Source organism: Vanessa tameamea, chromosome 10 (genome assembly GCF_037043105.1).
Source record: "Vanessa tameamea isolate UH-Manoa-2023 chromosome 10, ilVanTame1 primary haplotype, whole genome shotgun sequence".
In the NCBI taxonomy this organism is placed as follows: domain Eukaryota; kingdom Metazoa; phylum Arthropoda; class Insecta; order Lepidoptera; family Nymphalidae; genus Vanessa; species Vanessa tameamea.
The window spans coordinates 2,850,874-2,872,049 of record NC_087318.1 but is presented as its reverse complement, the minus strand read 5'-3'; the positions used below and the strand labels follow the sequence as shown (position 1 = coordinate 2,872,049).

Below are 21,176 nucleotides of genomic sequence, written 5' to 3'. Positions count from 1 at the left end.
GTACTATAGCAGAACTTTTAGCATTTAGTGTAATACGAAATCTAAGATTCGTTTATTTTCTCTTCTCCCATTGGAATTTAGTATAATTTAAAAATTCAGAAACTCGTTTTATAGTAAAAGCGAAAAAGCTGCGACATTTCTTAGATTCTTACTATTATGCAACTGATTAAAACTATAACAAAACGAATCTAAAAGAATATAATAAATATATTATTATTATAAAATAGGTCTATTTTCTATTAAGATCGCGCCATGACTTTTGCGATTGCGTGAAATTTTCAAAAATGCAACTTCAGTTTGGCCATCTTAGTTTGCTCTTATTATACCCCCATGATCTTAAATATTTGGTTGTGGCAACTCGAAGGGAATGTCAAGGCTGTATGGTGCAATACGTTTGTCTCTTCTAAAACGAAAACAAAAATATTAGAAAATAGAAATGTGAAATGTCATAATGACAAACACAGATCGCAACATATTTAATAATTTTAACATTCTAATTCTATAAGTTAAACGAAACAAAATTTAATACTTAATCATGTTTGTTAATTAATCATGTATCGTAACTCGTAATTATGGAAAATTAAAAAGGGTATGGTTATCAAAAAGAGTCAGAGGGATTTCGATAAAATAGGACGACAATCAACACTTGAAATGGTAAACACAACATTGACCATTCAGGATATTCTGCCATACGGTTCGACTAAATCGAACCATAAAAAAGTGGACATGGATGCTGTTTTACCCTTTATTATATTGCCACTTCTTTTGGTATTATCAACAACATCAAAACTCGTAACCATTATAGTTATGATTTTTATTGGTATGGGCGCTCTGTACGTTCAATCTCGTCCGCGCCAAAAAAATAGGTATTACCATATGTTCTTTAACAATCAATTGTATAATAAGTATAGAGTATTATTTTATTACTTTAAACCTTTTAAGGTCTCCATTCTTCTACTCTTGGACATTGTCATCGGGAATTTATATGTTTCTAATATTCGAACTTGGAATACTAAGATTACTTGAAATCACACAACTAGAAAATTTTGTATTCTTACTGCTTTTAACAAGTACATGTTACTTTTTTTACAAAATGAAAGCTGTAGCCGACTTTGAACTTGCTACTGGAACTTCGAAAGGAAAAGAATACAGGTAACTAGCTTACCTAAGATCAAATCTATTATACATTGATACTAAGCCATCAATATTAAGTGGAATGATACATTTACATAACAAATAACTATGTAATTAATATTTAACTGATTTTTTTTATATTTTCAGCCCAGTACTGACATCAGATTCATATTATTGTCAAATATGTCAGATAGAAGTTAATGAAAGGTTTTTTCATTCAATATGGTGAGTATCATTTATTAGTAAATAATCAATTTTTGAAGCTTAACCTGACCTAAAAAGTTGAACAGTTTATTTGCTAGAAATCATAAAGTATAATATTTACATACCTCATATTTCTTTTAGGTGGGACTGTTGTGTTCTTAGGCCAAATTACATTTACTTTGTAGCGGGCCAAGTGTTTGCATTTGCAACTCTTCTATATGGAACTAATCTGGGACTTACAACAGTATGCCAACCATTTATACTTTATGGTACAATACTAATGCCAGAAGATTGTAATGATGTATATTATGAATTTGAGTAAGTACATCTATTGTGCCTTTGATATCAATGTCATTAACTGTCTCTCATCCTGTTAAAAATATCAATAAATAAGGCATATTATATGATACAAGATAAAAAAGAGACACTTACTGATAAATTAGTATACTTTGTTGTAGGGAATTGTGCAAACCTGTCACATATTCTACCACCACACAGCAAAATTTTGTATTATTGTCTTTCGGTTTGAAGGGTGAGTGAGCCAGTGTAACTATAGGCACAAGAGACATAATATCTTAGTTTCCAAGTAACAGTGGTTAGTATTTCTTACAGTACCAATCTCAATTGGGTGATGATATTTTACCATCGGACCATTTATATTGAGTCTGCATACCTATTTCATAATAATAGTTGTTTTTAATCCTCATACAGGATACAAAGTTTAACTTACATGTTTGATGAAAAAGAGTAACTACTGAGTTTCTTTCTGGTTCTCCTCAGCAGTCTTATAACATTAATCCTGTAAAATTACCATTTAAAAGTGATTATGAGCCTTATTCAATTAAGTATGTTTTGATTTTGTCATAACTGATATTTTTTAATATGTTTTTCAGCCTCGCCTTGTGTTTTGTATCCTGCATCTACGGATTGGGCTATCTTTTAATTACTGCCCTAGTATTATTAAGACAAGTATTAATTTACATTCCAAAATATAGTGGTAAGTATATACAATAGACAATTATGTTTTTAATTATATTATATTAATATTGAAGGCTTTTTTTTAACAAATAGGTGTATATGCAAATGTGCCATTTTATTTTATTTGCTGTAGTATATAATGCTCCTTCATTTGTTAGTCTTTTTTTTTGGCATAATAAATAAATTTCATAGGCATTAATTATGTATTCACAATAAAAATGCTTAAAATAACTTGACTGTACTGTCATAAAATTAAACCTGCTATTTACAAATATCTATAAGAGTTTATACTTATAATACAAAGTTGAAATGATAACTTTGTTTATTGTTCTCTGACTTTTCAAATGAATAAATATATTTAATTATAACTAAAACCCATAATATGCTATTTATTTATTTATTTTTATAATTAAAGTTCCTAAAGTGTTGAGATTTATTATAAGGTAATGTAGTATAGTATTTAAGGAAAAATTAAATGTCATTCAAAATGAATAAAGGTTTTAATGTACCTAATAAAATGTGTTTTTTCTTTTTTGAATTGCTCTCTTATTAAAGTGACACCTTATTTTACTATATTTACAAAACTAGGTGTATCAGTAGTTGAAAAATCATAATAAGAATTTAAAAAAAACAAGTCTTGTTTATACACCTATATGTTATGAACTTATCGATATATGTAAATTAATAACTAACTTTTAACCTATTTATGTCATTATTTGGTGTTGGTACAGTTTTATTAAGGAATCACTTCATAAAAGATATTTGGCATACTTGTACAGCCAGCAATTGACTAACTAGCCTGATTACTTTGCTTTTGTTGTTAGGTTTGTTTTCTGCCATTTGAGGCTCTAAGCTCAATAATTATATTTATAAATCAATATCATAACACAAAAAATTATCTGTAGTCGGCTTTTACAACACTCACAGATTGGGATGTTATAGATCTGTTCTACACTCCGATGAAATTGGTTTAACAAAGTAGGTATATTTGTCATCAATGAATAACTACTAATACACTAAACTTATTTATAACATATCCACACAATTAAATGAAAAAATATTTGGTGATAATCTGCATGTTAATAAAATTCTGATTAAAATACTGACTAAAAACTATAACTCATCAAAAATTGAGGCACATTTTGCTATTTTGCTGTTATACATATTGAAGAATTTATTTATTTTCAGAACCACAGTGGAGGAAAATCATAAATGTGCTAACAGTATAATAATTGAATATACCAAGATTTACACACATTTACATAGCAAAGCTAGGTCTACATTAATATTTATTCTTAGTTAAGTTTTATATCAAAATATTATTTATAATTCACCAAGGGTACGATATTTAACACAACACAAGTCTGAATACTATCATTCAGTGCGAATATATCTAAAGCACTTTTTATTATAAAAATTGTAGCTCAGGTTTTTTTATGGGATCGATGTAAACTATAATTTATGATCTCAAGAAAAAAAACAAAAGTGCATAAATACTACAGTTTTTGCAATTTCTTTACTGAAAATTATTATAACTTTTAAACCTTTAAATAAAAAAATAAAGATAGGTGGTAATCTACAAAATTACTATTAACACTTAAACATATTATTTTATCTATCACAATCTCTAAATGATAAGCAATAATTATGTTAAGTTATAGTTTAATACTTTTGTTTACAATCAAGAATAAAATATAAACAATAAATCTGTTATTTTTAAAGAATTCTATAATTTAATTTTTTGTTACTAGTTTTTGATAATAAACCGTTACTAAAATTGTACAAATGCGTGTTAATCACTACCCTTCCAGAATCCGAACTAAAAATTGATGCTTAATCTATACTTATATTATAAATACAAAAGTAACTCTGTCTGTCTGTTGCTCTTTTACGGCCAAACCCCTGAACAGAGTTTTGTAAAATATAGTAAAGCAAGTTTGAACTTCAAGAATCGACATACACGTGACGCCAAACCCCTAAAAGTGTAGCCGCGGGCGAAAACTAGTTTTATTCATTTTGACTATAATTATAGCTAAAGCCTGACTCTGCAATGTCTCTTTACAATTCTATTGTATAAAATATATAAAAACGAATCATAAGTCGTATAACAGCGTCGTACCTTTGCGATCGACAGACGTGCACAACACCTTACAAAATCACAAACGGATGATCAGTAGGCTCGCAAGTCGCAACTCATACGAGATAATTAAAAACAGCTTTTGAAATATAATACAGTCAACCAAACCATTTCGATACGTTTCATAAGTTTATTGTAATATCTTTTGAGGTATTTTTTTGTGGAATACACATGTGGCAGAATTTCGTTGAAATTAGACACGTGCAGGTTTCCTCACGACGTTTTCCTTCACCGCCGAGCACGAGATGAATAAACACAGATTAAGGACACGAAAATCCTGAAATCATCGGTTAAGATGCACGCGTTCTAACCGCTGGGCCATCTCGGCTCTAGCCTTTACTTATTTAAAATTATTTTTCATGGTATTTTTTTTTTAATTAATTGCATAAAATATTTCCTCGTTCAGCAATCTTTGTTTGAAATTGCTGTAATAAATCGATGCAAGCGAAATTAAGCTGTACAGTGATGATCTAAGACATAAGTAATTAAAAGGTTATTTTTGATTTGCGGGGAAATCCCATCCGAACCATTGTACAGAAAGCTACTGAATTTACTTAAATATAAGAGTTTCTTGTTACGCCCAGAGAACAATTTCGGAAATTACACTTTACATATGGCCATATGTATATATACGAATTCAAAATGCTTCATTTTATTCACCAAACAAATAGGATGACATCTTATTATTGAAAGAGTTCAGTCGATACAATCGTCTTCTGTTAATCTTCTGGAGGAATATAATCCGGGACGACTAACAACACTTTCTCTCTCCATCTCAATTTTCTTGCATCCTGCTCTCTCTTCAAAGCGTTCAGAGCCGGTAAGGTTCGCCAACAAGTAAACGTTTTAAATAAAATATTGCTGAAATTTAACAAATACTTAATGATACGAAGTTTTATTAAAACGAACGTAATTGGTCGTAAAATATTTGCACGTTGACAGTTGCACGGCCTGTTTTAATTCATTTCTGACAAAAATTTTGGTATATCTCTTGGTTGGTTACGCATTTTCAAAGAAACTGAACATTTTTCATTCGTCATATGTAGTTATTGAATCGAGTTATTGTAAAAAGAGCTTAAGTACCATAACTCCTATAAAAATCCTATAAAACATATTATCAACAATAGTAGTGCCAGCATTTATACCTGTTATAGTACGTTACAGCCTTTTTCCATTTTAATTCAAATTCTCTCTTAACAACGTCAATGCCCTGAACGAATTTCCTAAATACTACTTTTGTTACGTACAAATCATAATAATCTTCAGCCACTTGTTTTTTCAATACATACTCATGATGGTTCTGTAAAAAGAAAAATGGCATTTGGAGGCGTGATATTTGTATAGATTTACATATATTTCAACATTTATGAAACATATAAATCACCTTTTTAAAACCACTAAAAGCTTCCCTCAATATATTTTTCCTATTGAAGTCATCGGCTTTATAATTCCTATCAAACCACATATCTTCAGTATACCACATCCAATTTAAAAAGACATTCCTCAGCAGCTGAAATCTGTAATGAGCTTTGGCCTTTTCTATGTTGTCGTGTTTAATAGCGATCAGTCTTCGTAATGGTCTTATTCCATATTTTATAACCAAATATTTTTCATAGTGTAAGTCTGCCATTACTATTAATGCCCTCAACTTTTCGACGTGTTGTTTTTTTCTTATGGTTTCAATTCTTTCTTTCTTCCTTTTGTCTCTAAGTTCTTTGATCCTCTTCATCTTCTCTTCTTTATCAATCTCTAATTTCGCTAGTTCTGCCTAAAAAGTATATAACCAGATTATAAAATGCAGCTTAAAATACAGACGAATCATATAAAATTCGAGACACTGAAAAAAAATCTTAACGTAATAGACTGCTGCTAGTGAAGCACTTTGTAGCGCTCCAGAAAAATCTTGTCTCCATTTCTTCTCGATATCAATCTCGGCTATAAGCCGAAGCTTATGCAGTTGGTAAAACACTGCCTGGATGATTAAAATCTGATCACTAAAAGTAAATATAGACAAACTTTCAGAGGTATTTAGAAGAGCTATAATTTCCTAACGGTGTGAACTACCAAAAGTGAAAAACTGCAAACTCTTATCACTTAACTATGGTATCATTTAAGTATTACCTGTTGTTTTTGTTTAATACGTTCCTCTTCTATTTGTTTTCTTCTCTCTCGTATCATTGCGTGTTTCTCTTCTCTTTCTCGTGCTCTTCTTTCCATCCTTTGTAGGAACTGAGGTACTTTTAAGCAATGCAGCACCAATGCCGGTTCTACAATCATTTAAAATTACTATGACCACTATATACTATGTAGTTAAAAAATAAACTATTGGATTTTATTAATGTATTTTTGTTTAAACCTTCAAATTCTTTTATTTTTAGTTCATTCGTTAAACACTTTATTTTTGGTTTCAAGTGCTTGTCAATCTCGAAGTAAGTTTTACGAATGTCTTCTCGCATTTCGTCAACTGAATTTCGTGAACATTCGACAATTTTGTTATATTTGAGTTGTTCTATAACTTTATTCTGCTCTTCTAATTTATTTTTTTGTAGCGCAATTATGTGTTTTTGAACCTTGTACCTGTCAAATGTGTATATTAATTATTATTTTATAATATATATGAGATTTTTTTATTTAAGCATATTTTGTTATACCTTTGCTGATAGGTGTTATAATCTCGAACGCTAAACTTCGACTTTGCAGCAGATTCCATTTCGTTAATTGCATTATTTTTCTTCCTTGAAAGTTTATCGAAAAAATTATTGAGTGTTTCCTGTCTCTGTTTTAGGGCCAAATTTTCTTTCCTATTCGAAACGTATAATTTCCATTTCCTTATATATTTCTTTGAAATATATTTTTCGTGATAACTCAATTTTTTTCTAACGGAAGATACATGTAAAAACTTTACTAAATCTTGTGATTGGAAATTATATGGTGACTCTAATTGATTGGAAGTTTTATCCTGTGTGATATATTTACTGGAATCTGCTTCTAAGTTTTTTTTCTGTCCTAGAATATCATCAGACTCAGCATTATCATCCATATCTGAATTGATGGCCATCATTATCAACAAGGATTGTAGGTCACGTTTAACTTCATTTAATGTTGGTGCTGAATTATTATTATTCATTACATTTTTTTGTTCGATATTCTTCACGACACAATCATTTGTCGAGTTTTTCAAAACATCGTTTGTTTTTAGCTCTCTTTCGACACAAATCGATCTTATTAGATTTTTATTACTGTCTACATCCAAACTATGTGAGTGAATACTTCTTACTTTACGAGTGTAAATCGTATTTTCTTGTAATTTAGGTTTCTCTTTTACTCCTAATTTAAAGTCAACGTCGTTTTCTATCGCTAAATTTACTTTAGAATCCGATGACTGTTTTAAGAATAATGCTATTTCATCGTCTATCGATTGGTTGTCTTCGCTAGTAGGCGGCAAATAATGTTGTTTCTTTTGTGATAGAGATTGTATTTTACTAAATTTATCAACACTTTTTATCGTGGATTCATTTTGTAAATTCATATTTTCGAAATACGCACGTAGATTAACTATTTCCTTTTTTATTTTATGACAGCCTTTATTCTTGTTAATACTTTTCCTTAAAAAAACAATAGATTTAGAGAGACATCATATACCAATTTATTGCATAAAATGCAAAATAATGCTAGATATAAATTCGCGGCTATGCATGTACTTGGATGATAAATGATAATGGAATTTAATTTTATGTGACCACCAATATTAATGAGGTACCAAAAGAAAAGAAACAGTTGTTTTCATAGCATATTTATAGGAAAATTTAGAGGGGTATTTTATAATATGTAGCCAGAATCACAAATCACAATTCAAATTTAGAATCGATGAACACTCACGAGAAAACAAATTTTTGTTTTGTAAAATACTTTTATCGTACTTGTTATCCTAATTCGGAAAGCTATTATCCATTCCGTTTAATTGGGTTAAGCCAAACTACTAAGAATATTTACAATTATTTTTTTTAGTTAAATCTTGTACTTTTAATCTGAAAGTTTAAAATTTTGGACCTTAAAAATAATGTAACTGTAGAAGTAAATGTACGAATATAAAAACAAAAATAACAAATTCTCCTTTATTAGGAAAAAAATATATTAACATTACGCACTTTGAGTTATATCTTAAGCCACCATGGTTATGGGTATCCCGCGCCTGGCGACAAAACAAAATATATATAGGTACATTTTTCATATGAAATAATAGTCGAGTGTTTTCCAAAAAAATCTAAATTGTTAGTATATAAAATAGCGTACCATGGCTCGCCTCAACTGCATGCGTAGAAATATATCTTGTGGACTAAAATCAGGAGAATGTTTTAGTAAATCTTTTTCTTCGAAAATGTTTTTTCTCAAAATTTCTTCCATTATATAGGTTTTGAAAAATTTTTAAATCAGCTACCACATTTTACTGAGTAACAAAAGTTACTACAAATAACTTAATGCTTCTCCCTTACTTCAAACAATTTAATACACCCCATAGAAACGGTTAAATCGATAAAAGTATGTTTAAAATTTTTATTTTCACTTCAACCAAAGAAAACTTTTTTACAACAAAACGAAAGTTTAAATGTCTTTAGTCAATTTTAAAATATTTGTTTTTTTGTACAAATAAATATTTTTTTAAAGATTATAATGACAATGGTCTAAAGATCGCATATGTAACTGTTATAAAAAATGAAATAGCGTTCAATAAATTATCATAATTTAGTGGAATAAGTAAAAATTTTATGGTTCTTCTTATGGTTTAATGTCATTTTTAGTAAAAGTTTATTATTTTACAGTAATATTCCTAATAACTTTTTACACATATAATATCTAATCACAAATAAACAAATATAATATAAATATTTAACCAACTAATAGTTATATTACTATACAGACTTACTAATAGTCTTTAAGATATATAGATACTTATTTAGGGTATTCGTTTTGCTTATTAAAATAATTATACATCTCGATATCACTTTATAATCTAAAATGAATTACTAAACATTAAATACAATATCAAAACATGACATTGACACTGGCAACTATATATTTATGACAAAATACAAATGCCAATTTGAAACGAATTTAACTTCCTTACTAAGTTATGAAAATCTCTAAACTATAAATAAATAGACATAAGTAAATGTATCTACCTCTGCATAATGCTTCCAACAGAAAATATTTCATCAAAATTCCCATTAAAAAATTGGGTTTGTGTACAGTTTCGCTGCCACTATTTGCGTTCATAACTTGTGTTTTTATTACACTGTACAAAGATTTTGAAATTGCAAATAATACGCATTGTAATGTGCCAAATGTGTTCCCATCCATATCAGCATCTATAGGAAGCTATGAACCACAACGCACAATATGGAGACTCGCTATATATGTTCACGCACCACTAAGGTTTTTCATAATTTATTTAAGATGGGATTATTATAGAAAAACGATTAGCCAAAATTGTATATTTGTAGTAAAATTAGCAGTATTTTTAAATATTATTGAAAATTTATCATTAATAGGCTTGACTCATTGGACTTCTTCACAATATTACCGTAAGTCTATTATACTTTTTTGTCATTATTATATGTTGGCAACAGTAGTCTAGTAGTAGTATTTAAAATATTAATTTATTTTTCGCTTTACATTATTTATATCAACTTTTGTGTAACTAGATTGCTTACTACTTAGTTGTTCATTTACTTTGGGTTTTTAAATTTCAGTTTTCATTCAATATGTTTTAAAGTTAAAAGGTTTTATTTATTAGTCCGTGTTGGATAATTTTATCATTAAAAAAATTTACTTATGACATCCCTAGCTATTTTTCAAGTGGCTATCTATATAATGTATACTAAAAAATATATATTATCAGAGGCTATTAGGGTAAAGGCATCAGGCTTAATTGAAACCTATAGTAGTTTCACCTCAATATGTCCTGTTTCATAATTATTATTGACTAATTTTTTGTAAGCTTCAAATGCACTTTCATATAACTAGGTACATTTGCATAGAGTTTTTAATATCAATGAATCAAATTATAATTGTAATACACATTTATTTTGTAAAAACTTTTCATTTTTTCTGCCAAAGATAGAAAATAAGATATCTAATTACTATTTTTTTCCAGCATTTCATGAAGCATGTTTTAAAACTTTTATTGGTACTTCAATATTTTACATGTTATTTACATGCATGATGTTAACAAAATATAGGCGGCGGGCAACACAGACAGATCTAGAAATTTACTCAATGAAATTAAAATGGAGAGCTTTTTTCGTAAATGTTGCTTCATTTGCATTTGCAGCTTATTTTTTCTTAAGACACAATCGTCTTTGTGAACCCTATGGTAAGTTTGATTATTGATACTAACTCATATAAATAATGTTATCTTTTTTTAATACTATTTCTTTTTTTTGCAGTTTATTCAATGTTTGGATTTTCAGAATATATTGTTGTAATAAGCAACATTATGTTCCACATGACAACAGTATATGATCTCCGATCTCAGTACATTTACTTTACTAGAAAAGGCTTTGTAATCGACTGACTTAGGATTGTCAATAATATTTATTTAATACAAGAAGTGCTAATTGAAAATGACATAAATCAAAGACTACCAAGTATAACATGATATTTTTATTTTATATGGTGCTTGATGCTTTAATATGTATTTATGTATATATAAATATGCAAAACCTTCTGAAATAGACTATAGTATTGTATGGATACAAATCTATATATTATTAAATAGAGCCCCTTCACAGTAATAATAAATCTCAACTTATAAATAGAACAAAATAGTCAATAAATTATTATTAGTGCATCCATTAAAAATGTACTTATTAACACCTACTCCTATACTGCATCTTGTACTTTGTTTCTTTATTATCATTTTCTATTTATAAAAATTCAAATATACTTAACATCTTAAAAAAATCTCAATATAAATATTCATTATTGTGCCAGTGCAGAGTTATGTTTTAGTTAAGCATATTATGCAATTTAACACAAGTCATTCCATTATAATATGGTATAAAATTGTATAAAAATAGTTCTTTATCACAGTATAAAAAGCACAGATAAATAATAAAATTGTATAAAACAGATAAAGCAAACATATAACAGATATAGATAGATATATTTGATGGAAACTTTACATGGAATTTGTTAAAAGAATTTATCATAAAGTAATCATAGTCTTAAGTATTATTTAACTTGTTAAAACCACTTAAATAAATAACTCTGTGAAATTCAATAACACCAGTCACCAGTCTGGCAGATTGTAACATTTTAACAAGATTGTTAAACATAACAGTAATTTGTTTGTGGTAAAACATCAACAAGCCACATTAATAACTAATTATAGTTTGAATTCATCTTTTATCTTATCAGCTATCATTTTGGCAATGGCTAAGGAAGATGTTGCACCTGGTGATGGAGCATTTCGACAGTGTAAAACTCTGCTGCCTATAGCGCCAGATCCAGGCTTGGAGTCAAAAACAAAATCTTCTATTAACGTACCTAAAACATAAATACTCATAAAACATATATTGTACATATAGACATTCATAAAAACCCATTTGTGCACCAAGTATTTTTCCTTATTGAATGAATATTAAAATAATGTTATGGAAAAAGATTATGTAATGTTGACTCACCATCTTTTCCCATGGCTTGAGCTCTTACACCAGCAGGTCCTCTCTCTACATCACTTGTTGTTATGCCTTGAATATATTTCTGGACTTGCATAACTTGTAATGGCATCAAAACTGATCTAGTCATTTCTTTCAGTCCAAAACCAGCATATTTAAGGGCCATTTTGCGGAACCCGGAAAATTTTAGTATTTGTTTAAGCTCTTCCATATTCACATCACCCCATCTATGAAATAAATATAAAAAATATTTAAGTACATACACTGTAAAATGTTTAATATTAATTTATTTGATTTTACTTACTTATAACCTTCTTTACAAAATGCTAAGATTGCATTAGGACCTACAATAACTCGACCATCTATTCTTGGTGTTAAATGAACACCTAAAAATGGAAATCTGGAGTCCGGAACGGGATATATATTAGTCTTGGTAAGATGACTTTTCTGAGGAACTAAATATAAATATTCACCTCTAAAAGGTATAATTTTTGGTTCTTCAGGGCATCCAGTTAACACTGCAACAGTATCAGATTGCAAACCACAGCATGTCAGTACATACTTTGCTTGTATTGTATTTTGTTTGGAATCAGTTATTGTTACGGGATAGTCAGAACTTTCAGACTCTATAAATTTTTTAACTTCAAAATTTAAATATGTTTTGCCACCAGAGCGAACAAAATCACGAACATAAGAATTGGTTACTTCTCCCCAATCAACAATACCGGTATGAGGTGACCATAATGCTTGAATACCATTACAATGTGGTTCTAATTCCTTGATTTCTTTTGAATCTAATAATCGGATATCTTTCACTCCATTCTTAAGACCACGTTCATATAAATCTAGGAGACGGGAAACTTCAGATCTTTCTGTAGCAACAATCAATTTACCACATTTAGTATACTTAATGCCCTTTTCGTCTAAATATTTATATGACAGATTAAGACCTTCAACACATAACTTTGCTTTCAATGAGCCAGGTTTATAGTAGATTCCAGCATGTATTACTCCACTATTATTACCACTTTGATGAAATGCGAATCGATTTTCTTTTTCAATGAGAGCAATATTCAAAGTGGGATGCCTAATTAATAGTTCTCTGGCAGACGCAGAGCCCACTATACCTCCTCCAATAATAGCAATATCAAAATTTTGTTTATCTTTACTGTATCTGAAAAGTACATAGCTCCTTGATATGTAAAGAATATTTAAGTGCAATAAATTATTTAAACAAATATGACTTACCTTCGGTAATTATTTAGTGCTGGTGTTAATCGGTAACTTTTGCCAAGTACCGAATATGATTTAGTTATAATCAACATTATTGCTATAAAAATAAATATTGTACTAACGATTAAATCGAGTAATTAATTTTACTTAATTGATTTGTATGTTTTGCCACAGTATTTCACAATTCATTCATACATCATTACTAACATTTATTAAGTCACTTTAGTTAATCAATAGAATGTTTCCGCCTTGCCTAGAGGATAAACTGTATTCGGTATCGGTAATTATACAATATAGTCAATATACCTACTTAATTATATAAAACCCAACATAATGTTAAGTTAATATGATAAAACGTCATAGTAATAAATAGGTAACTAAACGAGTGACTGTTTGTTTTTGTAAATTGTTTATCTGTCGTTGTTTACATCAACGTCAGTTAAAGAAATAAATACTACTTTTTACTTTAATATTATTACGTGAACGCAGTGTTGCCAGACCTCTGGAATTGTGATCGTACGGTAGTCGGTAGGTAAATAAAAAGTAGTATTCTGAAAGTTGTTTAACAAAAAAAGAACTTTATAAAACTTTTACAAATATATTTTTTTCAGTAATTAAACAACAGCCCTTAAATCATTAAGAATACTTAATCCTTATTTTCTCTACATATAATTTTAGTGTTTATTTAATCAATCATTTCTTTCAGTGATATTTTGGACTTTGTGTTTGTCTTTATACTTTATTTTTATTTAGACAAGAGTTATTATTCTGCTATAGCAGCCGCAAATGCTAAAAACAAAAGCTCGTGGGTTGGAATATTAAAATATATTGAATTATTTATTTTCGTATAAAGTAAAGTTGGAGGCACACCGATACCGTGGTGTTAGGCTAGTGTAACACAAGCGATTAAAAATTTGACAGATTATATTTTGATAAGTGTAAGCTTATCCTTACATCTGGTATACATACATTGACTATCACTGATTCTATCAAATTGATCATGTTATTGTGAATATATATAATATTGTTATAAATATATTGTGACGCAACAGTGAATATTCCTAATCTATTAAAAACGTCCCGAAGGAAGTCTCCAGCTCCAAGATTATAAATAGACCGGACTGTTCTTTTTTGTAAAATAAAAACTGATTTAATATTCGTAGCATTACCCCAAAGTAATATTATGCCTTATGACACAATACTATGAAAATAACTGATATTGATAACGAGCGATATGAATATCAAATAGTTGTCTAACTTTTCTAAACGCGTATACTGCGGAGCTGAGTCTTTCTGGCAGGGACGATAAATGAGGACTCTACTGAAGAATACAATGCTATTTCCAAAAACACCATACTATTGGTTTCATCAAGATAGTTACTATTTAATGATATATTATAATTTTGCTTTCTCACGAAATATGTTTTTACATTTCGTTTTTGCAGCATTCAAAACTAAATTATTTACCGTGAACCAATCATGTATCTGTTATAATGCCATGTTTACATCGTTGTATACATGGCATTATAGCGAATAAATATATCACGAATACCTTTAACATAGAAAGGAAGATCATTGCATTAAGTTTTTTTTTGGGCTATGTATGCAATTTGAAATGCGCCACGCGTTAGGACTTAGTCTCAAATTTATAAGGTTTTAAGGGGTTCTATCTCAATTTTACGAATTATTAGTTATTGTGACAACCTTAATGAGAATCACCTACTTGAAACGAATGTTTATTTATTTATTTATTTATTTATTTATGTACCAACAAATATATAGACAATTACATAGACAAAAGACGTGTACAAAGGATAACTTATCTCTAACAAGAGATCTCTTCCAGAAACCCTGATTCTGTTGGAGATTATTTGTAAATTATAATTATGGTGTAGGTACAATATCAAGTATCATTTTATAGGAAATACATAGACTTTTGACTATAATTAATTATATTATATACTAAATACAAATAATACATAAATTAATACATATTTATAATATACATACATACAACTACATACATATAAAATACATATATAATAAAATTAACTTAAGTAGAAAGGAAGTGCTGCTTTACTCTGTTTTTAAAAGATCTTTGTTTTTTCCTGTTTTCTGACGTAACGTACGTATGTCAATTTAATTCATCTGAAATCTTATCTTGTTTGACAAATGACAACTGACATGTGTCATTATTCCTGAATTTAAGTTGTTACTGTTTGTACTTAGTGTGATTTACTGCAATATACATCTAAAGGAAATTAATTTAATAATTATAATGCATCGAATTAAACACCATAAAATAAAGCAAGAGATGCCGGAAACATCCTCAACTCGGACAAAAGACAACGAAGAACATGACCTAGCATATTATATTCACGATAGAGTCGAGTTGATGCATCAGGTATTTTCTATTATAAAACCAAAGGAATTAAAGGCAATGGCACCTGAATGTGTGCAAGACATATCAATAGATGATTTACAGGAGTTGTGTACAGAGGAAGTAAGTCGTTGTCAGAATAATATATTTAAAAAAAAATGCCCTTTACTGAAAAATTTACAATTTTTTATTTTTCAATTCGCTGTTATTTTTTATTAGGTACAGTAAATACTTGTAAGGTCATGAGGTTTTAGAAGATTTTAATATTTTTTTAACTTGAATATAGAAAAACATATCCTATTGTGCCAATGTTTATGGGTGGTGGTTACTATCAGGAGGCTTAACTGCCAGTCTGTCTTCACTAATATTTTATAATTATTTATTGCTTGCTATGAATTATGCATGCTATGTAATTTATTTATTTATAACTTTGGAAGAATATCAGTACTATAACACTATGAATTAAATGAAGACCCCAAATACTTAAACCAATCAAGTTTTCAATAATAAACAATAAATTAAAAGTAATTTACATTAATTGTAATAATTTTAATGGTCCAGTTCATTTTAGCTTTTAGGTATTAGCTCAAAACGTCTGTGTGCCATACTAGATGGAGCAGATCCACCTACTGATACAGAGTCTTCAAGTTCAGAGCCAATGGAGACCATCTCTCTTGATAGTATATCGTCTGATGAAGAGATACTGAGCCAGCCCTGTGCTAAAACTAAAAAGGTTAGAAAAACAGTCAAATTCTTTATAATATGTTTGTATGGTGATCTGTTACTTCAGGCCCCATTAGGTAAATCTATCAGTTTTCACCTCTGGAGTGCCTCTACAGGCAAGCATAAACTTACTTTGGTCAGAAAAGCTATATTTCATAAAACATTAGTACAGTCACATCTATGATCACTAAACTGTGCCTGAGATGTTGAAACACATCTGGTTAGTTACAATGTCATTGACCTCTGAAAGGAGGTAACCTCAGTATGTTGCTGTAACAGTAGTTTATAATATTATATAGTATTGTGTATGCACTATTATGCAGTAACATAGTCTGAAGAAAAATGATTCAATATAACAATTATTTTAGTAAAGTTTATTTGTTACTTGAATTCAATACATTGTAAGTTACCTTGTTTTATGTGTATAACATAAATTATAATTAAATTATGATTACATTAGTTCTATGAATGGGTAATAGCATATATTTTTTAAACTATTATATTTACAACTCCATCAATGCCGGTGAATGTTGTAACTATTTTATTTATTATAATTAAAAGTAAAAATTATTATTATTATTATTCAGTTTTAAAAGGAAATAATTTTGGTAAAATGTTAATGTATCATTGTAGCATAAACATAGAAAGCACAAGTCGAAAGGCAAGCATAAACGCAAGAACAGTGACAGCAGTAACAAGGACCAAGAAATTGAAGAAAGATCTAAAGCATCAAGAGCGGGTCTAACTGTGTTGGAGCTTCTTGAATTACAAGCCAGGGCTAGAGCTATAAGAGCTCAACTACAACAAGACAATACCAATAGTAAGTTATAATATAATTTTTAATTGAAATATAATCTATATAAAATATCTTTTGACCTGACTGAATCTCAAAGACTAGAATACTGTGCAGGAAATATAATAGTAACATTGTTAGTATGGAAACAGGTGTAATTGTATAAATAAAAATGGATTGTTACTTATGATCTCCTAACCTACTTATGGTCTCATAATCTCAACTATAAACATTATTCATAGTGCAAAGTTAATTATATCTTTTGTTTTTTAATGATCACAGAACAGGAGACTGTACCAACGAAACATGATTCATCTGATGAAGTTGAGATAAAAGAGGAACCACCAGAAGTTGTGGAAATTAGTAGTGAGGATGAAAAACCGAAGGCAGAGAGTCTAACTGGTAAAAAAAAACCATCTTTTTATAATTTGTGCATTCTTTTTATGAATGTCAAAATACAATAATAAACATCATGTAAAGATATTCTTGTGCCCAAGTATTTTGACTAGGGCAATATTTCTTTCTAGTTTTCTAGATGTTAATCACTGTGAATCATGTAATCTGGTAATTAAACAAGTTGAGTATATTTATAAGCTTTGTATGACAGAATACTACAATTAGACATTGGTTTCTTTCCCAGTTTAGTTTCTTACCATATCTAAAGGGAAATAAGAATTTATTTCCCTTTTGACAACAATACTTAGTGTTCTTTAGCAGTAGAACAGGAAGTGATGATTGTGTAGTATATATTCAGACGATTTCCACAAAACTGTAAGAAAATCTGAATGTCTGTAAATATATATTTATATATATTATTTATTTCAGCTAAACCTTCATCACCGAGCATAAATACTACATGTCCAATCGAAAATTCAGCTAGTGTGAAAAGAATAAATAATTTAGTAATAACAGTACCACAGACAAAACCTTCACGGAAAATCAAATTGAATAGGAATAAATTAGTACATATTTCTACGAACAGTAATATAGTAGACAAGGAAAAAGAAAAGAATTATACTTATAATGTCTGTAACCAAACAGCTATTCCTAAGGCTCCTGTTGAAGCATTATCTGTACAAATTTCTAACGAAGAAGAACCTAAGCCAGAACAAAGTCAAATTCAAGGTAAAGTTAAGAAGAAGCAAAAGAAGAAATCGAAAAAAAATGAGAAAGATGGAAGCGACCATGATGAAATAATGTTACAACTTTCGGACACAGAAAAAATGGATCTTCTTGAAAACTTCAATAGGGAGGACTATGATAATTTCACTAGTTCTAGTTCAAAAGATTCTGAAAGTAGTTCTGAGAATGAATCTGTAAAAGACATTCCGAATAAAAATAAAGAAATCGATAAGAATAATACGGACAACACAAAAACTACTGAAACACTTTTAGATACTACAAGAACGTCAGAAAATATTAACGTATCAGATGACACTAGTATTAAAGAAATAAACCATTCAATAGAAATCCAAGAAAAACAATTGCAAACTAATGATGTTAAGAAAAACATTGAACAAGAAGACTGTAGTCCTCAAATAAACAATGCTGATAATATTAATGAAAATGTCATAATTTTGTCTAATAAAGATAACCTAACAAACGATTGTAATTCAGAAGAAACCACCAAAGTTATTATAAATGGCGATATAGATAAGGCAATACCTCAGCAAAACGAAGAAAATATAAATGAAAATATAAATTTAGTCAATGCTCAAGAAAATAATAATGAAGAACAACTCGAAGAAGGCGAAATACTGAGCAAGACAGAAGATGTAAACGAAAAATTATCTGATGGTGAAATTTCCGATAAAATTTGTTCAAAAATGGATCATTACGATGGATCCAGTAAAGTAGTTTATATATCAGATGAAGAAACTGCCAATGATAGCAAAACTATAAAAAACAAAAAGAAAGAAAAGAAATCGAAGAAGCAAAAAAAGTCAAAGAAAAAGGATTTTCGTGAAAGCGGCGATCAGAACTTCTTTGAAAATAATAAATCTAAAATTAAAAATTTAGAACCAGAAAAAATAAACGTTGACAAACAAGGCACAGAAACGAAAATTGAGGAAAAATCTGTTAACGTACTTACAATAGACGACGATGATGATGTTGATGATATATTTGAAATTTTGGAACTATCCGATGATTCGTCACATTCTGAAATAGAAGGAGATTCCGTTTTATCAAAGGAGCCAACAACTGCAGAAATAGCGGCACTCTCTGCTAAAATTGACGAAATACACAACGAAGACATTGTGACTAAGAAAAAAGAGACAAGTGAGTCAACAGAAGGACTCAATGAAGAAGAAAACATATCGTGGCGAGATAGATACTTAGATAGCAAGAAAGTAAAAAGGGTTTTAACAACATCTAACATCCTGAATGCTCTAAGGAAGAAAAATAAGGATATTAAGAAAATGTTAGAAGCAACTAAAAATATTACCGAAGATATAAGCCCTAAAGTATGTGAATCAGATGTTGTCGTTGAAGGCTCTATTGAACATTTCAATACGTTAGAAGCGTCTACCAAGTATGTAGATCCAATAGCGACGGATAAAGAAGAAAAGGAGCATGTTGAAGGAAATACTGACAACAAAGTAGTAAGTAAAGAAATGGAAAAAAATGCTAAGCTCTTATTGAAAATGTATAAAAAGTTACTAAAGTATAATGATATAAACAAGCAGAAAGATCCCAATAAAAAGAAGAAGAAGAAGCAAAAGAAGAATAAGGATAAGGAAAAAGTGAAGTCCACAGGTGTTGTCGCATAATGTACGTAGATAATTGTTTAGTATTTTAAAGATATAAAATACGTATAAAATAATAATAACAATGAATTATTTATAAATTATATTAATTTTACACCCTATTCTTTTGTTAATACATTGTTGTAGATTTTTTTTGTTATTGATGTGATTAACGTAAATGTTATTATTGCCGTGAAATTATTTATATAAGAAGTTGGGAGAAATTTCAATCGACTGCGTTTGATTTTTTTTTAAATTAAAAATACCTTCTAATATTACCCATTTTTTAATTTATTATGTACATGTACATATACTTGTTTTAAATAATCTATATCAATAAATGATATGTTTTTTATGTAATTCAATACTGAAAGACCTACTAAACAAATATACCTACATAAAAAAATCAGCTAACAAACTATATACAGACAGCTTTAGCTTCATAGATCTATTCACCTACGAAGGGGCGCCACCATTAAGCTAAATTATATCAACGGCGTACATAAGTATGAGTAAATGACGCTAGTGTTTACAAGATGTTTTAGTGTGCGTAAAACGACAAAGTTGAGCAAGAAATGCAAATTTTATTATATTTGCAAAATTACAGCCGATTGGAATGAACATATGTATAAAAATATTATGGAAATCTCTTATTATGAGCTTTAAGCTATTGTAATTTCAGTATATTTAAGATGACAAAATAAAATCACGTTTTATAATAATCCTCCAACAATAATATTTTTCAATAACCTCCAAACATCTTATTATTTCTCGTAACAGATCAATCTTTTTAAAAAAAGAAGTATGTATATGTATTTGTGCTAGTCTTAAATAGTATGCCAAATAAAATAGTGTTCATTAAAGTTTAACAAATTATAAAACAACTAATTATAACAATAATGTTATAAGTACATAATAATGTAAAATAAATAGATTGTAATCATTATATATAATAATGTCATATAATTAATTATGACACCTTATGACGTAACACCGTAGCCTCCAGGCTTGGGCTATTCCCTAACACTATATTTATTTTTTTACTTTAGAAAAGCATCGGGAGGAATGAATAACTCCAAAATGTTGTCATACTATATTTTGAGTTTCTATTACATATTTATGATTGTTGTATAATTCAAGCGACTTCTATGATTTTTATCAAAGAGAT

The 21,176-nt window shown here is 28.9% G+C and overlaps 5 protein-coding genes across 5 annotated transcripts; 3 read left to right on the top strand and 2 right to left on the bottom strand.

Annotated features, from left to right (window-relative positions):
* Nucleotides 1–454: 454 nt before the first annotated feature.
* On the top strand, nucleotides 455–3,625 carry LOC113391705 (palmitoyltransferase ZDHHC23-A). Its single transcript, XM_026627766.2, has 6 exons — nucleotides 455–866; nucleotides 943–1,152; nucleotides 1,282–1,359; nucleotides 1,480–1,656; nucleotides 2,232–2,335; nucleotides 3,505–3,625. The coding sequence occupies exons 1-6, from the start codon at nucleotides 592–594 to the stop codon at nucleotides 3,543–3,545; spliced, it is 885 nt and encodes a 294-aa protein (XP_026483551.1). The 5' UTR covers nucleotides 455–591; the 3' UTR covers nucleotides 3,546–3,625.
* Nucleotides 3,626–5,172: 1,547 nt separating this feature from the next.
* Nucleotides 5,173–8,052, bottom strand: LOC113391688 (repetitive organellar protein). Its single transcript, XM_026627745.2, has 6 exons — nucleotides 7,105–8,052; nucleotides 6,810–7,030; nucleotides 6,575–6,720; nucleotides 5,838–6,221; nucleotides 5,599–5,753; nucleotides 5,173–5,314 (listed from the first exon to the last, which is right to left on the bottom strand). Exons 1-6 carry the CDS (start codon nucleotides 7,980–7,982, stop codon nucleotides 5,173–5,175), a joined length of 1,926 nt encoding a protein of 641 aa, XP_026483530.2. The 5' UTR covers nucleotides 7,983–8,052.
* A 1,454-nt stretch (nucleotides 8,053–9,506) lies between these two features.
* Nucleotides 9,507–11,106, top strand: LOC113391716 (post-GPI attachment to proteins factor 2-like). The gene is made up of 3 exons (XM_026627777.2): nucleotides 9,507–10,035; nucleotides 10,608–10,826; nucleotides 10,900–11,106. Exons 1-3 carry the CDS (start codon nucleotides 9,624–9,626, stop codon nucleotides 11,025–11,027), a joined length of 759 nt encoding a protein of 252 aa, XP_026483562.1. The 5' UTR covers nucleotides 9,507–9,623; the 3' UTR covers nucleotides 11,028–11,106.
* On the bottom strand, nucleotides 11,102–13,782 carry LOC113391696 (L-2-hydroxyglutarate dehydrogenase, mitochondrial). The gene is made up of 4 exons (XM_026627757.2): nucleotides 13,381–13,782; nucleotides 12,437–13,306; nucleotides 12,139–12,359; nucleotides 11,102–12,001 (listed from the first exon to the last, which is right to left on the bottom strand). Exons 1-4 carry the CDS (start codon nucleotides 13,455–13,457, stop codon nucleotides 11,841–11,843), a joined length of 1,329 nt encoding a protein of 442 aa, XP_026483542.2. The 5' UTR covers nucleotides 13,458–13,782; the 3' UTR covers nucleotides 11,102–11,840.
* Nucleotides 13,783–15,584: 1,802 nt separating this feature from the next.
* LOC113404170 (E3 ubiquitin-protein ligase RBBP6) lies at nucleotides 15,585–20,091 on the top strand. Its single transcript, XM_026644996.2, has 5 exons — nucleotides 15,585–15,868; nucleotides 16,317–16,478; nucleotides 17,102–17,288; nucleotides 17,544–17,663; nucleotides 18,087–20,091. Exons 1-5 carry the CDS (start codon nucleotides 15,644–15,646, stop codon nucleotides 20,030–20,032), a joined length of 2,640 nt encoding a protein of 879 aa, XP_026500781.2. The 5' UTR covers nucleotides 15,585–15,643; the 3' UTR covers nucleotides 20,033–20,091.
* The last annotated feature ends 1,085 nt before the right edge of the window (nucleotides 20,092–21,176 follow it).

Bases quoted from the DNA above. Each gene is read 5' to 3' on its own strand.
- LOC113391705 (XM_026627766.2), top strand. From the start codon at position 592: ATGGTTATCAAAAAGAGTCAGAGGGATTTCGATAAAATAGGACGACAA. The intron at 1,153-1,281 runs GTAACTAGCTTA...TTATATTTTCAG, and splicing joins TCGAAAGGAAAAGAATACAG to CCCAGTACTGACATCAGATT. The intron at 2,336-3,504 runs GTAAGTATATAC...ATTTATTTTCAG, and splicing joins TTACATTCCAAAATATAGTG to AACCACAGTGGAGGAAAATC.
- LOC113391688 (XM_026627745.2), bottom strand. From the start codon at position 7,982: ATGAATTTACAAAATGAATCCACGATAAAAAGTGTTGATAAATTTAGT. The intron at 6,222-6,574 runs GTAATACTTAAA...TATACTTTTTAG, and splicing joins GTATTAAACAAAAACAACAG to GCAGAACTAGCGAAATTAGA. The intron at 5,754-5,837 runs GTGATTTATATG...TTCTTTTTACAG, and splicing joins CTTTTAGTGGTTTTAAAAAG to AACCATCATGAGTATGTATT.
- LOC113391716 (XM_026627777.2), top strand. From the start codon at position 9,624: ATGTATCTACCTCTGCATAATGCTTCCAACAGAAAATATTTCATCAAA. The intron at 10,036-10,607 runs GTAAGTCTATTA...ATTTTTTTCCAG, and splicing joins GACTTCTTCACAATATTACC to CATTTCATGAAGCATGTTTT. The intron at 10,827-10,899 runs GTAAGTTTGATT...TTTTTTTTGCAG, and splicing joins TCGTCTTTGTGAACCCTATG to TTTATTCAATGTTTGGATTT.
- LOC113391696 (XM_026627757.2), bottom strand. From the start codon at position 13,457: ATGTTGATTATAACTAAATCATATTCGGTACTTGGCAAAAGTTACCGA. The intron at 12,360-12,436 runs GTAAGTAAAATC...TTTATTTCATAG, and splicing joins TTTTGTAAAGAAGGTTATAA to ATGGGGTGATGTGAATATGG. The intron at 12,002-12,138 runs GTGAGTCAACAT...TTTATGTTTTAG, and splicing joins TCAAGCCATGGGAAAAGATG to GTACGTTAATAGAAGATTTT.
- LOC113404170 (XM_026644996.2), top strand. From the start codon at position 15,644: ATGCATCGAATTAAACACCATAAAATAAAGCAAGAGATGCCGGAAACA. The intron at 15,869-16,316 runs GTAAGTCGTTGT...AGTTCATTTTAG, and splicing joins AGGAGTTGTGTACAGAGGAA to CTTTTAGGTATTAGCTCAAA. The intron at 16,479-17,101 runs GTTAGAAAAACA...GTATCATTGTAG, and splicing joins CCTGTGCTAAAACTAAAAAG to CATAAACATAGAAAGCACAA.